General features: G+C 39.7%; 1 protein-coding gene across 1 annotated transcript in view; it reads left to right on the top strand.

Moving 5' to 3' along the window:
- Smchd1 (structural maintenance of chromosomes flexible hinge domain containing 1) overlaps window positions 1-14,733 on the top strand; it is a 102,792-nt gene that overhangs the window by 50,332 nt on the left and 37,727 nt on the right. Inside the window, exons 22-28 of the mRNA XM_051190924.1 lie at window positions 2,774-2,846; window positions 4,917-5,056; window positions 6,331-6,465; window positions 8,885-9,112; window positions 11,814-11,962; window positions 13,156-13,244; window positions 13,837-13,955. Of these exons, the coding sequence (XP_051046881.1) occupies window positions 2,774-2,846; window positions 4,917-5,056; window positions 6,331-6,465; window positions 8,885-9,112; window positions 11,814-11,962; window positions 13,156-13,244; window positions 13,837-13,955 (933 nt within the window). The remainder of the gene's footprint in view (window positions 1-2,773; window positions 2,847-4,916; window positions 5,057-6,330; window positions 6,466-8,884; window positions 9,113-11,813; window positions 11,963-13,155; window positions 13,245-13,836; window positions 13,956-14,733) is intronic.

The raw sequence follows: 14,733 nt of genomic DNA, 5'->3' as shown, positions 1-14,733 counted from the left end.
TAAAGCTAGACTTTAGATGGCTTCGGTTACTATTACCATTCTGTTTCAAATAAATAAATAAATAAAATAAAATAAAATCCAGTCCAGAATATTCCATTCCATTCCAAAGTTTCTAGATTTAGTTTTTTAATTGAAATGTAATTATAGCACATACCCATCCCCTTGCTCTCAAATTCTTGGCCTCTTTTTCTTTAAGTGTGTGTGCGCGTGTGCACGCGCGTGTGTTTTCTGCTCAATCTCTATATTGTTACTCGTATGTGTGTGTTTTCAGGGTTGACCACTTGGTGTTAGATAACCAAATTGGGGCATTTATTCCTGGGGAAGGCTATTTCTCCCGCTCTCAGAATTCCTTGGTTGCATCTAGTTCTTTGTGTAGGTTTGCAGTCCTATGAGATTTCTTCCTTCCATGTTAGCTTGTCTATTGTTTTCATCCTTAGTCAAGTCTTATTTAGGCAGCCATGCTTGAGATTTAGTTGGTATTGCTTCTCTGACATTTCTCAGAGATATAGTCGCACAGCAGACTTATTGTTCCTCCCACTCTTAGAATCTTTATGTCCCTTCTTCTTTGAGCCTTGGGTGCAGGAATTGTCTCGACAATTTATCTGTTGGGGCTGGTCACCACGGGCTCACTTGCTTGTTCTGTGTATTTTGATTGGTTTTGGCTTTCTGTAATAGTCTTTCTCTGGTATAAAGATAATTCTTTGATGTGTAGGTGAGGGGCTACATTTAGGTTTAGGTATAAAGATACATATTTAGTGTTGTTAGGAATTATGCTGGCTAAGTAAAATAGCTTCGCTAAGATCCATGACCTTACTAGCTTGGGATAGTTGGCTAGTTTTCCAATACTAGGCATGATTTCTCTTTTGTTGAGTAAGCCTTGAGTGTACCTAGAAAGCTGTTAGTCACCACAAAGATATGCCTACCATTATTGTGCCTTTAAGGTCATGTGCTGTGATGATCATTGTTGTGGACCATAGGCAACATAGATGTGTAGAATTATTGGTTGCTGCCCTTCCTCAGAAACTTGCATGGAACCTTCTGATACCATGAAATCTAGTCCACAAGAGATGCTTTCAGATCAGATCCAGGTCCATGTTGTGAGTACATGGTGTCTTCAGCAATAAGGATTTACCTTCAACTTTTGTGATGCAACCAAGGGCAACAGCAATATTTTATAACGTTTTGGAAGTCTTTTGGACTCCCCTGACCAACAACTTGAAAGGAAGTGTCTCATGCCTGGTATTGATGTGTTTGTTAGTGTGTGGCTCTTAGAGAGACCTGTCAGCCCAGATGTGAATGGTGTATTTTAAATATGTATGTATGCTTATACATATAGACTTATGTATTATATATAATTTTAGATAAATAGCTAATAATGAGTCCTTAGACTCTTGTCAGACATTCTTACTGTTACTGCACCTCCTGCCTTCTCTCCTTCCTTATTGACCATCCTTAGTTACAATCCATCCTCCCCCCCACCCCCCGTTTTTCCAATTTCACCCTCTAAATCACCTGTACCCTATTTTTCTCTATTGCATGCTTCCCAGTATGCCGTCCCATTTTACCTGTTCCTTGTCATTATCCTTAGCTGTGTACTCACATTCTCACATCTAAAGATTTGGAGCTATGAGTCTCAGATGAGAAAATATGACTTTGGGTCTGGGTTACCATACTCAGTATAGCCTTTTGTTTTGTTTTTGTTCTTCGAAACAGGGTTTTTCTGTGTAACAGTCCTGGCTGTCCTCAAACTCACCGAGATTCTCCTGCCACCACTTCCCCAAGCCATCAAATATTTTTTAATCCTTTTTAATTCTGTTTATTTACCTGCAGATCTCATGGTTTCATTTTTCTTTACTTCTCAATAGTGCTCTGAATCCTGTAAACAGAACAGCTATGAACATAGCTGAGTAAGTGTCTGTGGAGTATGATGTTGAGTACTCTGGGCATATGCCTAGGAGTGATTTATTTTTCGCTTTCTGAGGGTTCTTCACACCGATTTCCGGGTACATGGACCAACTTGCTCTCCCAGCAGTGAAGGGACGCCACCTCTTCTCCACACATCTCAGCATTTGTTGTTATAGGTTGTGACATTGATCTTTGCCATTCTGGCTGAGATAAGAGGAAATCTCAAAGTTGTTTTAATTTGCATTTCCCTGATTGCTAGGGATGGCGAACACTTTCTATTAATTCTTAGCCAGTTTTATTTCTTCTTTGGAGAGGTCTGTTCAGATCCTCACACATATAAATGGGTCTTTTACTTAAACCTCTTTATTATTGCTACCTTTCTGGTCAGAGTTCAGTCCATTTTTTCCCTACTCCTTGAGTGTTTTACTTAGAAATTTGTTTAGTTATTTATGTTATATGTAGGACTGTTTTATGTGCGTGCGTGCGTGTGTGCACGTATGTGCACCCCGTGGGCTCCTGGAGTCTAGAAAAGCTGAGTGGATCCCCTGGAGCTGGAGTTGTAGGTGACTGCAGCCACCCTGTTAATGCTGAGAACTGAACTTGGGTCCCTTGCAAGTACCCTTCACCACTGAGCTGTTTTTCTACCTCTGTTTTCCCTTTTAAAACATACCATTCTTGTTCTGATAAACCATTTGTGTTTGAGGAAAGTTTTCCTCCTACTGGGAATTTTAAATATTTGTCATAATTTTGCCAAAACTATAAGAAAATTTATATTATGGTAAGGAAGTTAATAAACATAAGTTAGAATTGAAATGGTAAGCTACTTATTTAAAACTTGGCTTTAATTTTTGCTGTCTTTTTTCAACAGAATTTTAATCTGAAGGTTATTCTTCCCGGTCTAAAAGAAGATTCACAGACTTTGAAAATTAGGCTGCTACCTGGTAATACTGTTTTTTAACAATATTTGGAATAGTAGTGGTGAATGGCCAGAATATAGATAGGCCATTGAGGTTGTGAAAAGTGCAGTTGAATTAATTATGTCTGTGGGGTGGCATGTGCACAAGGGTGTTGTCCCTTCAGTAGTGAGGTGTGACGTGTCCCCAGGGAAACCTGGGTGCAGATACCGCTGGCCCCCGGGATACCTGGGTGTAGATACCGCTGGCCCCCGGGAAACCTGGGGTGTAGATACCGCTGGCCCCCGGGAAACCTGGGTGTAGATACCGCTGGTCCCCAGGGAAACCTGGGTGTAGATACCGCTGGCCCCCGGGATACCTGGGTGCAGATACCGCTGGTCCCCAGGGAAACCTGGGTGCAGATACCGCTGGTCCCCGGGAAACCTGGGTGTAGATACCGCTGGCCCCCGGGAAACCTGGGTGCAGATACCGCTGGTCCCCAGGGAAACCTGGGTGCAGATACCGCTGGTCCCCAGGAAACCTGGGTGCAGATACCGCTGGCCCCCGGGAAACCTGGCTGTAGATACCGCTGGCCCCCGGGAACCCTGGGTGCAGATACCGCTGGTCCCCCGGGAAACCTGGGTGCAGATACCGCTGGTCCCCCGGGAAACCTGGGTGTAGATACCGCTGGCCCCCAGGAAACCTGGCTGTAGATACCGCTGGCCCCCGGGAAACCTGGGTGTAGATACCACTGGCCCCTGGGAAACCAGGGTGTAGATACTGCTGGGCCCCAAACTCTCTCCAGCCCTGAGAATTGCAATTTTAGTAATGTGATTCTGTCATTTAACTGCTAAAACCCTACAAGATCAAGAAACATCCTAAAGATTATTTGAAAAAGCAGCCCGACTAAGTTTACCTATACTGAAACCCTAATGACGTGATTCCAAAATATACTTTTTAGATTCTTATAGTAGGCTATCCCTTAAACAGCGTATTCCATCCTATGTAACTTGAGTTCAATTTCATTTTCCCAAAATAAATTCTTAGCAAATTAATATAGACTTGTAATGTGAAAGTTATACCAATAAGATTGATATAACAATTTTAACTTAAATCTTATAAGCTTATCTCTAGATAATATTTTGCAATACTCAGCGCTAATTTTTTTTCTCAGACTTGAGTTACATTTAGCAACTCTAATTCAATCTTTAAGATTTGCAATGGGGGCCACGTGTTGGTGGCACATGCCTTTAATCTCTGGCTGTCACTCTGAGAAACCCTGTCTCAAAAAACAGAGGGAGGGGAGGGAGAGAGAGAGAGAGAGACTACATAAAGAAAATATTTAAAATAAAGAGATTAAAAATAAATCAATAAGAACAAAGAGATGTACTGGGTCCAAGGTCAGTAAGTGGCAAAGTTAATCTTAGGTACTGGTTTAATATGAAGTCTTGGCTTCTACTGCTATTTCCTACTGTGCTATTTGATAGAGTTTGGTGTTGGAGGAAGATTGTAAAAAACCTGCCAAGTCTCTGTCCTTTAAAAAAAAAAAAAATAGAAGAAAGGGAAGGGGGGAGGGGAGGGGAAAGGAAGGGGAAGGAATTGAGACAGTATAGACTAGGCTGCTTCAGAGACTATTTAGGTAGCACAAAATGACCTTAAGCACACAGTCCTCCTGCCTCAGTCTCCCAAGTGACATGTTACACACATGCAACCCCCTGCCTGATTTATGTAGAATACTACATTCCAGGCCTGAGCTGAATCCCTATTGCAAATCCCCACCCTCCCACCCCCCTTTGGTTTTTGAGACAGGGTTTCCCTGTATTGCTTTGGAGCCTGTCCTGGAACTCGCTCTGTAGACCAGGCTGACTCAAACTCACAACACCTGTCTGCCTCCTGAGGGCTGGGAATAAAGGTGTGTACCACCACTGCCCCACAACATCAAATATTTAACTGTGCTGTTGAGACAGCTCCATCATCTACCCAAACTGCATTTCAAAGATAGAATTTATCAAGTTCTGTATTATTTTTTTTCCTTGCATCATTCATGTATATTAAATACAAAAAGATTATTCTATTTAATCTATTGAATGTGTGCTTTGTTACATAATTTACTGATAGGTCCTCCTCATCGGCTAAAAGTGAAACCTGATTCAGAAATTCTAGTTATAGAGAATGGAACAGCTTTCCCATTTCAAGTGGAAGTTGTGGATGAGTCCGACAACATAACAGTACAACCAAAGCTGATTGTCCACTGTAAGGTAAACTTAGTGTGACACATAGTCAGGAGTACTTAGATTTGTTCTGTTTGCTGCTTCAGAGTTAAGTCCTAAATAGTAAGCGTTTGCATTGTTTTGCTTTTAAATTCTGTTAAGTTACAACATTTAATGAAACCTGGGGAAATCAATCAGACTCTGTCTTTTGTCTCTTTCTCTTTTTGATCATTTTTTGTTTTGTTTTGGTTATTTTGTATGTTTTTGCGACTGGATTTCTCTACTCTTGGCTATGCTGGAACTCCCAGATCTGCCTGAGTCTGTTCTGCCTCCAGAGTGCTGGGATTGCAGGCATGTGCCACTGTTAAATCAAGCCTTATTGATTATTCCTTTGAACATTTCTTAGAACCTTTCCTTGTCAGAAGTTTTTTAATAATGCAAAATCAATAAAGATCCCAGTTTTGTTTTTTTCCTTTCCTTCATTTTTCTTTTTGTCTGTCTGCACTGGGAATTGAATTTAAGGCCTTGCCTTGTTCATACTAATCAAATCAAATGCTCTACCATTAAGCTATAGCCTCAGCCCTCTTGATTTTTTTTTTTGAGACAGGATTTTATAAAATTGTTTAAGTTGGTCTTGAACTCACCCTGTAGCCCAAGAAGGCTTGCGTTTATGATTCTTTCTACTGCCTTAGTCTCTTGGATATTTGGTATTAAAGGCCTACACTACCAGGCCCATCTAAACAGTTTCATAAGTTTTCTCTCTTATCTTCCTTTTATCCTCTTATATTTGTCTCTGTATAAGTGTGTTTTCTGTGCCAGAATGCATATGGCAGAGTAGCTGCCCAGCTAACTTCTGTAGATTCCTCTGTCTCAGACAGAGTAGTGGGATTAATGAGGTCGAACTCAAGTCTTGTGCTTGCATGGAAGTGGTTTGTCATCTACTGAGCCATCTCCCCTAAATTTAGATAAAGTGTTTCATTCATAAAGAAAATGATAAATTCTTTGAGAATTTTCAATTACTGCATAAACAAAGGTATGGGATAAGATCTACAACAAAAGAAACTCAGGACATTTAAAAAGAGGGCTGAAGAGATAGCAGTAACGTCTAGTAATTCCAGCTCCAGGAGATTCCATACCCTGTTCTTGCCTTAGACAGACAGACACACTCATATATACACATGATCTTTTTTTTTTTTTTTTTAAAGTAAAAGAAGAATTTTCCAGTGGAGAGCCAGAAATACTAGCTATGGGAAATTATTCAAGAATTTGAACAGTTACTGAGTAGTTATTGGTTAGTTAACGATCTTTCCCATCCTCTCCAGTTTTTAGGTGCTCCAGGCCTACCAGTCTACACTGTGGATTGCAGTAGCTCTGGGACCAGCATCCTAACAGGGTCAGCAATTCAAGTTCAGAACATTAAGAAAGATCAGACACTGACCGCCAGGATTGAGATACCTGTAAGCTACTGTTCTCCTTGGTATTATGTCTCTAAGGTCTTTAACAGCTGTAGAGTATTTATGTGAAGTTATTTGATGCTAAAATATGTAATCTTTGGGTTCTCTTAAGAAAAACAATGTGAAGTATAGCAGTATTTTAGCATTACATATCACATATTAATAATTTTTGATCAGATCTCTTACTATGTTTATAACTACTAGTAGTTATATTTTCCTTTTTTAAAGGTATATTTTTAAATTGTGTGTGTGTGTGTGTCTGTGTCTGTGTCTGTGTGTCTGTGTGTCTGTGTCTGTGTCTATATGGGGGTAAGCACATATAAGAGAATGTACCCTCAGACACCCAGACTCATTATTCCTTGAAGCTAGAGTTACAGTTACAGACACCTGGTTTGGGTGATGAGAACTGTGCTCGGGTGGATCCACAAAAGAAGTCTGTGCTCTTAATCACTAAACCAGTCTCTCTGATCCAGAATATAGTTCCTCAGAAACTTATCTAATATTAAAGCATACAATTTTGCTTTAGTCCTAATTTTTTCTTTGAAAGTTTTGTAAATTTACCACATATACCACCGCTGAAAGATATGAAAACCTTAGTCTTGTATGCATAGATGTGTAATTTCTTTTGTTTGTTTTGGTTTTTTCCTTTTTTTTTTTTTTTTTTTTTTTTTTTTCCCCCCCCCTTTTTCTAGAGGTTCTCTGTGTAGCAATCCTGGCTGTCTTGGAACTCTCTCTATAGACCAGGCTGGCCTCAAACTCAGAGATCTACCTGCCTCTGCCTTCTAAGCATTGGGATTAAAGGCATTCGCCACCAGTGCCAGCCATTGGTGTTTAATTTTTTTGTAGTCGTATGTGGCTAATAGAGGGTATTAGAAACAGTCCGTAAAATTGCCAGATGAGGTAACAAATATTGAAAGAAGATATTTGAATAGATTTCTTAGCAGTTGATGTGGGAGATGACTTAATCAGCTGCTTAATTCATGCTTACTGACTAATTTGTGTACCTAATACTAATATCACAATTCTCACATATCTGATATTAAGAACCTTAAAGGGACAAAATCTCTTAGCTTCATTATAATTTTCTTTTTCTGCCCCAGAACTCTCTCTGTAGACTGGGCTGGCCTCAAACTCACAAAGATCTGCGTGCCTCTGCTTCCTGAGTGCTGGGATTAAAAGCGTGTGCTACCACTCCTGGCTCATTCCAGTGAGTCTCAGCCTTTCCCAGGGAGCTACATTTTAGCCTTTGGTAACATTAGGATACATTTGCTTTATGCAGTAATGTAGGCAACATGTGTGTGCCTGTATGAATATGTATGTGCACAAAAACTATAAGGGGTGGGGAGGATCTGGCCTTTGAGGCAGGCGGGATTTATGTGATTATACAGCAGTATCAGAAGACCAGGAACTCAGTTTTGGTTTAAACAAATAGCAAGTTAAGTCTGCTTTTACTCAGTTCGTAGTGTCTTTTCCAAAGGCAGTGAGAGTAAAGAGTCCAGTAAATGTGTATGCCTTTAAAATAAACTGCTTGATATTGTATAAGATAGGAATTTTAAGTAAATTAATAAATTTTTAATCACTGTCCTAATTGGTTTCTATAGGAATAGCTGTAAATAGACAGGGAAATATATTAAGTAATATTTAAAGTTATTTTAGGATTAATAAATGACTGTGCTGTTGAATGTAATATAGCCTGTTATAGGAGTGATGGTATAATAGTTTAATTTTGTACGTCTAAATGCATCTTCTTTATGATGGATCTTTATAATTGTAGTGTACTAGTAATTAATATAAATTTCTCAGTTGATAAGCTCAGTGTTCAGGGTATCTAAATCCCATCTGTCTACATAAATCCCAGTGTGCTATTAATTGGAAAAAAACAAAAAAACAGAATTTCAGTACGTACAACTTAATACTCAAAAGTAGTATCTTCTGTGGCAGCAAGTTGTCTTCGATTTTTGGAAAGTTCTTGATTTCTTCTTTATTGGATTTGTGACTTAGTTTAAAACTTATGAATTTATAATAATTTTAAATGAATTCAAACAATAAGAAAGAAGGCAATGCCATTTATGCCTGATGGTATAACATTTGTATTATTAAAAATATAACACCTTTTATTTGTTTGTTTGTTTTAAAGGCAAGGTCTCCTGTATTTCCAGGCTGACCTTGAATTTTCTGTGTAGCTGAGAATGGCTTGAACTCCTGATCTTCTGCCTACACCTCCCGAGTGCTGGGATTACAGGTGGGTGCCACCACATCTGGCTTATAATGCCCCTTTAGTGATAAAACTTAGTTACATAGTTATAGATGATCTTTCCTAATACTGAGACTAAATTGTTAAGCGGTGCCATGGATTTGCTGTTAGGTAAAAGAGAAAATGAATACGTGGGTCACTCAATGTATAACATGTTTTTTCTTCTAGAGTTGTAAAGATGTGTCACCTGTGGAAAAGACTATCAAGTTACTTCCCAGTAGCCACGTTGCTCGCCTGCAGATATTTAGTGTGGAGGGACAAAAGGCGATCCAGATCAAACATCAGGATGAGGTTAATTGGATAGCAGGAGATGTAATGCGAAATCTAATTTTTCAAATGTATGATGAAGGAGAAAGAGAAATCAATATTACACCATCTTTGGCAGAAAAAATTAAAGTAAGTATTTTAAACAAATTGTTTACTTGTAAAAACTCGTGTTTAGAAAATAGAAATTTTGTGGATAGCCTATAAGAAATTGTTTATCAAAGAAAAATACTGTCATTAGGTTGGTGGTAAAGGAATTGTGTTATTGGACTGGGAGTTTTGAATCCTAATTAGACTCCAATACATTTTTGCCAATGGAAAGTAAGGTTGGGCATTCCTATAAAATAAAAATAGAAATTCCATGAGTTGGTGGGAATATTAAAAGGATAGTGCTGAACTGGTCAGTCTTCTTCTGAGTAGTTTCCTCCCTCAGCTTCCTCTCCAGTTGGTTTAGATGCGGAGTAGCCGTTGAGAGTGGGGTGACATCAGCATATCAGATGGTCATTGTCAACTTCTGATGGCCATCACCATCCTGTGACATGGTTGTGGGAGTTACTCTTGATTCTCATTGTTCTGTGTAATATCCTGAGTGTTCAGAAATAGGACCTGGTCATTGTAAGGGATCTAGCAAAAGTTTAAACGGACCTTACTTTAAACATCTTATTTGGACTAGACCTGTTGTAGGTTTTCCACAGAGAAGACTACTGGGACATGCGTAGTCATTGGGCAACTACATTGGGTATTTCAGATCCCTTTGTCGTCCCAAGCCTTTCTCTGGGTTAGCTTTTTAAGCACCCAAAACCAAAAAAAAAAAAAAAAAAAAATCCTGGGTGGTCGTACTTCAGTGAGCAAGGACAGTTACCCAGAAAGCAAAGTTATTACTACATTAGAGATTTCCCACAACTGTGGACTTTGATGGACTAGGTCCTTGTTTTCGTTTTAGCAGGTGCTGCTGCTTGTATGCTGAGTTTTTCTGCCTGAATGGTACTACCATTATGGTGACAGTTGTGTTCATGGGGAGGAGGGAGGGGTGGTTACGTCCCCACTGGTTCTATGGTCTCATCCAGGGGTGGGGGTTGTATTGTTATTTTTAGCATTAGTGTTTGACAGAATTCACTCCTGTTTTACACAAATAAGCAGGCAGTTGAATAAGTTGGGGCCTGTAGCGAGAGCTAGGATCAGAAGGATTAATAAACCCAGCCATGGCTGTAAGAGTAGTTAACCAGGCTCTGTTGAGTTATCTGGCAACAGGACAGCTGGGCTGATGGCTGAAGATTTATACAGTACAATACAGTTGATCCAGAAGACGTCCCGATCATTGTTAGAATGTTGGACATCCGCCTCTCTGGGGTTCTCCTCAGTATGGGGAGGTTAGGAACAGTTCCTGGCCCAAAGTCTGCTCCCTTTCCCTCCCCCTCCCCCACCCCTCACAGGACAGATGGCTACTGGCTTCCCAGTGTATGGGCAAGGACCTTTATAGGATGGGGCATTCTTGTTCCAGTCTGTAGGAGGGAGGGGAGCGGAGCATGGCGCGTTGCTGCTTGTGGACCTGTGGGAGTTTGTTCTAGGGGCAACAGTGGGTGGCCGTGGCTCTGGGGTGGCCCATTCTCACTAGAATTTTATGTCCCTTTCTCCAACCAAAGGAACGGACAGAAAGGGAGACACATAATAAAAAACACATAATAAAAAAAAAATATGGGGTTGGCTGCCCCATATTCATATACTTGGTAAAAAAAACCTGAGGAGCCCAGGGTGGTCTCACATGACCCGGAACACTGGACCAGTGGCTGCATCTGGCCTTTATTTTCTGTTCTAAACAGAAGAGACTAGCTGGACTGAGCTGATGCTTCAAACTCCTCGGAAGGAAGCAGCAGGCATCTGTTGATAAAGGGTCCTGGTGCCCTGCACTGTATCAGGTTGCAAAGCTCCTAAGAGCTCCTTGACCACCGCACTCTCCCCCAGACATGTAGGCAGAGCACTGCACACATAATAAATATTAAAAAATGTGATTCAAGATATAAAAATTACTCAAGAAACGATTAAACCAAAGGGTGACCAGTAAGGTGAAACAGCAGCGGCGTATCCTTTTCTCTCTTAACAGAGTGGAAGTACGCCAGAATCGTATTCTTTGTTTCCTTTTCGGGGACTCACACAGTGGTTTTTGTTTATGAGTAAGAGTTTCATGTAGGCCAAGCTGCCCTTTAACTGCTGATAATCTTGCCTCCATCTCCCAGCCACTGGGATCGCCTTTGTACACTCCACCATGAGTATTTTGGGGGGTTGTTTGGTTTTGTTTCTTTAAAGAACAGGACGTGGCTTCCAACCTGGAATCATATGCCTCAGACTCCTGGAAGTGCCATCGTGTCTAGCTGATTTCCACCAGCTAATAGCCTTGTAGCACAGCTCTAAAAACACTTGTCTTAATGGTTTTCTTTTTTAGTATTTACTCTGAAGACTCAGAAATATTTGCAACAAAAAAGTGACTTTCTACCTGGGCAAGGTAGTGCACACTTTAATGCCAGGACTTCAGAGACAGAGGCAGACAGATCTCTGATTTTGAGGCCAACTTGATGTACATAGAGTACATAGAGTATTCCAGTACAGCCAAAGCTCAGTAGACTGTCTTTGGTGTGGGGCTGGGATGGGGAGGATTAAATTTAGCTTTAAGCGCTGTAGTAACTAGGTGAGCTATGGTGCATATTCCTGTGATCCTAGAAGATGGACAGCAGACGCCCATGCTGGAACCCTGTTTCAGTCTTTAGAAAAACAAGCAATTGTGGGGGCTTTGAGGATGCTTCTCAACTTTGTGTGTGTTATGCGTGTTCTCTGCTAGGTTAACTGGACTCCTGAGGTTAACAAAGAACACCTGCTACAAGGTCTGCTTCCTGATGTGCAAGTACCAACATCTGTGAAAGACGTGCGGTATTGCCAGGTTTCTTACCAGGATGACCATGTGTCTCTGGAAAGTGCCTTTACAATCAGGTTTGTGAACTTACGTTTTGAGTTGTTTGGAGTACCACAACAAGATAGTCCTTGTAGCACACACAAACCTGAAAAGAAGTTGCTTGTAAAAGATTACATCTTTTAGTTTCAATGAAATATGGGAGAGTGTCTTTACAGTAAAGCTTCATGTACCTAGTGCTTAATTATTGGGGTTTTGTTGCAGTTGAGGCTGGCTTCAAGCTCACTGCTGCTTTTCCCTTGGCACAGAAACTGTACTTTAATCTGCTGTTTGGGGCAGTAATTGTTGCTTCGCAGTTACTTGCTTGTTTCTCTGGCAGCAGCCTGGTGGGAATTCTGTTCCCACAGGCACTGGCTCTGTCGCTGCAGCCAAATACAGCTTTTAATTAAGTCTCTATCAGTGTATTTGTCAATATTACTCTGGGGAGTCAAAGGCTGGGGTGAAAAGCTATCAGCTCAGAAAGGCTGAGTAGCAAGTAGCTGACCTTCCCTCTTTGCTGCTGTCTCCAAAAAATCCTGTCCTTCCCTCTGCCAAATAAAAAACAAACAAACAACAATAACAACAACAAAAACTCATGCCATTCCAAGCCCCTACCTACTGACATCCTCTGACTCTGTGATTCTTTATCTCAACTAGTTGTTAACTGGTCCTCCTGACCCAAGGTGGATTTTACTTATAATTAATGAAATACAAACTGGGGTTCATGGTGTGATCAAATGTCCCAAACAGCTTACAGTGTCTTTCCTCAGCCAAGTACTGGAATTACAAGTGGTGGCACTGTATATGACTGATAGTGATTAGGCCTTATAATGATTGCACTTCATTGATCCATTAGTAACTGAAAAATGCACCAAAGGAAGGTTCTTCATCTGAAAACAACAGAGACCTAAAATATTGTCTTGGTTAGTGGTGAATTTTGAAACTGATATCCAGTCACAGTTAATGTACACAACTCGTAGAAAAGAGCAGAGCAAAGGACTGTCTTCCTGTTGCACCAGCCCTTGGCCACCCTTTCCAGGATCTCAGCACTGACCCCAACTCGTTGTTGTGATTATTCTTGTCTGTCAGTTGATAGTGTTTACTTATTGCAATCAATAGCTGTTTAAAAACGAAAGATTTGGAGGGATGCATTTGCATTTAAATTTAGGGCATTACATGTATGTAGCTCTTCAGTTTTTCTCTGCAGTTAATGGCTAATTAAAACCAATTTCAGGCCACTTCCTGATGATCCCAAACATTTGAAATGTGAGTTAAAAGGAGGTAAAACGGTGCAGATGGGCCAGGAGCTTCAAGGAGAAATAGGTCAGTATAGCTTTCTTTCTTTTTCTTTTTTAAATGATGCTGCCTTTTATTAATGTTTAAAATGTGTAATCTGAAAGATATTTTGTGCATACATTGAAGACCAGTTTCATAAGATACTTGTCCTAAAAAAATCTTGCCTTTGTGATAAGAAATAATAATTCGTATTAAAAGTATGAATGAATTGAATTGATTCCTGTGTAGCCTTTATATTTTCTTATAACTAGAATTTTAAATACTGTTAAAATGTTTTCTTCACATTTTAATTATTAAAAAGTGTGATTTAGACATCGGAATGTAGCTCTCTGGTAAGATATCTACCATGTATGTGGGCCTGTGTTGAGTTGCTAGCACCTCACAAATAAAAACAGTAGTAACATTGGTATACTTAAAAGAAATTAAAAGTTGCATGATTAATAGCAGTATTTAAACATTTCTGTTCAGGTTCTTGATACAGTTTTAATGATTCTAAGAGAAATAGGTATAACTATAAGTTACCTATGAATGAGAGTTAATTAAAGCTTCAATGTGCATCTTATGTGTTAAGATATATCTTTAAAAAGGATTTTAACTTAAAGCTTTTTTCTTCTCCAAGTTGTTATGGTTGCAGATCAATACGGAAATCAGATCTCAGCTTTTTCATCGGAGTCTTTGTCTACGTTGTCAATTGCTGGAGTTGGACTTGATAACTCTAACTTGAAGACCACTTTGGAGGTAAAACTACCTCACAGAATTGGTTTGTATTTGACAAAAGTTGGAGAAAAGAATGAAAATGATGAAAGTTTGACTTGCATATGTTGTATTAGTGTATGTTTGTAGACACTGCACACAGCTAAGTGCTTGCTATCATTCACAGTTACAGATCTAAGAAGATCCATGGGGGTCCCAGATACTGAATGCGGACTTAATGTGACAGGTTTCTTTTTTACCTGATGTATCATCTTACCAACCTTGAGCTTATATCTAAAAAGTCTTCAAAGAAATTAAAACTTTCATTTAAAAATTTGTAGGGATAGCCTATGTGAGGCCCAGAGCTTTCAGAATATAATAATAACAATTATTATTATTATTATTATTATTATTATTATTATTATTTGTACATTCACAAATAAAAGTAACCAGAATAGCAAGTGTTTTTCTCTGATCCCATCATTCATTTGCAGCCATCATGGGTTCCCATTAACCAAATCCCTTTGGAGCAAATTGTAGTTGTTAGAGCATTTCACTATAAGTATTTAAATACGCATATGTCAACCTATGTGTACACGATAGGTAAATTTTCATTTCAGTATTTAAATAAAACTAGTGCTTACCCCCTGCATTTAAACAGGGCACTGAGGAGAAATCTCACTGTTTAGCTTTGCCACTGTCCAGTTCATTCAGCTCAGCTTGAAAAGCAAAGCCCCTAATAGAATTCTCTGTGTTTCAAACAAGCATGAAATACTCTTCTTGAAAAGGTCTAAGCCAGCATCAGGTAAAAGGGTGTTCTAGA

The sequence above is a fragment of the Phodopus roborovskii genome, unplaced genomic scaffold (assembly GCF_943737965.1).
Source record: "Phodopus roborovskii unplaced genomic scaffold, PHOROB, whole genome shotgun sequence".
Classification (NCBI taxonomy): domain Eukaryota; kingdom Metazoa; phylum Chordata; class Mammalia; order Rodentia; family Cricetidae; genus Phodopus; species Phodopus roborovskii.
The sequence above is the reverse complement of the archived record's forward strand: the minus strand, read 5'-3'. Positions and strand labels throughout refer to the sequence as shown.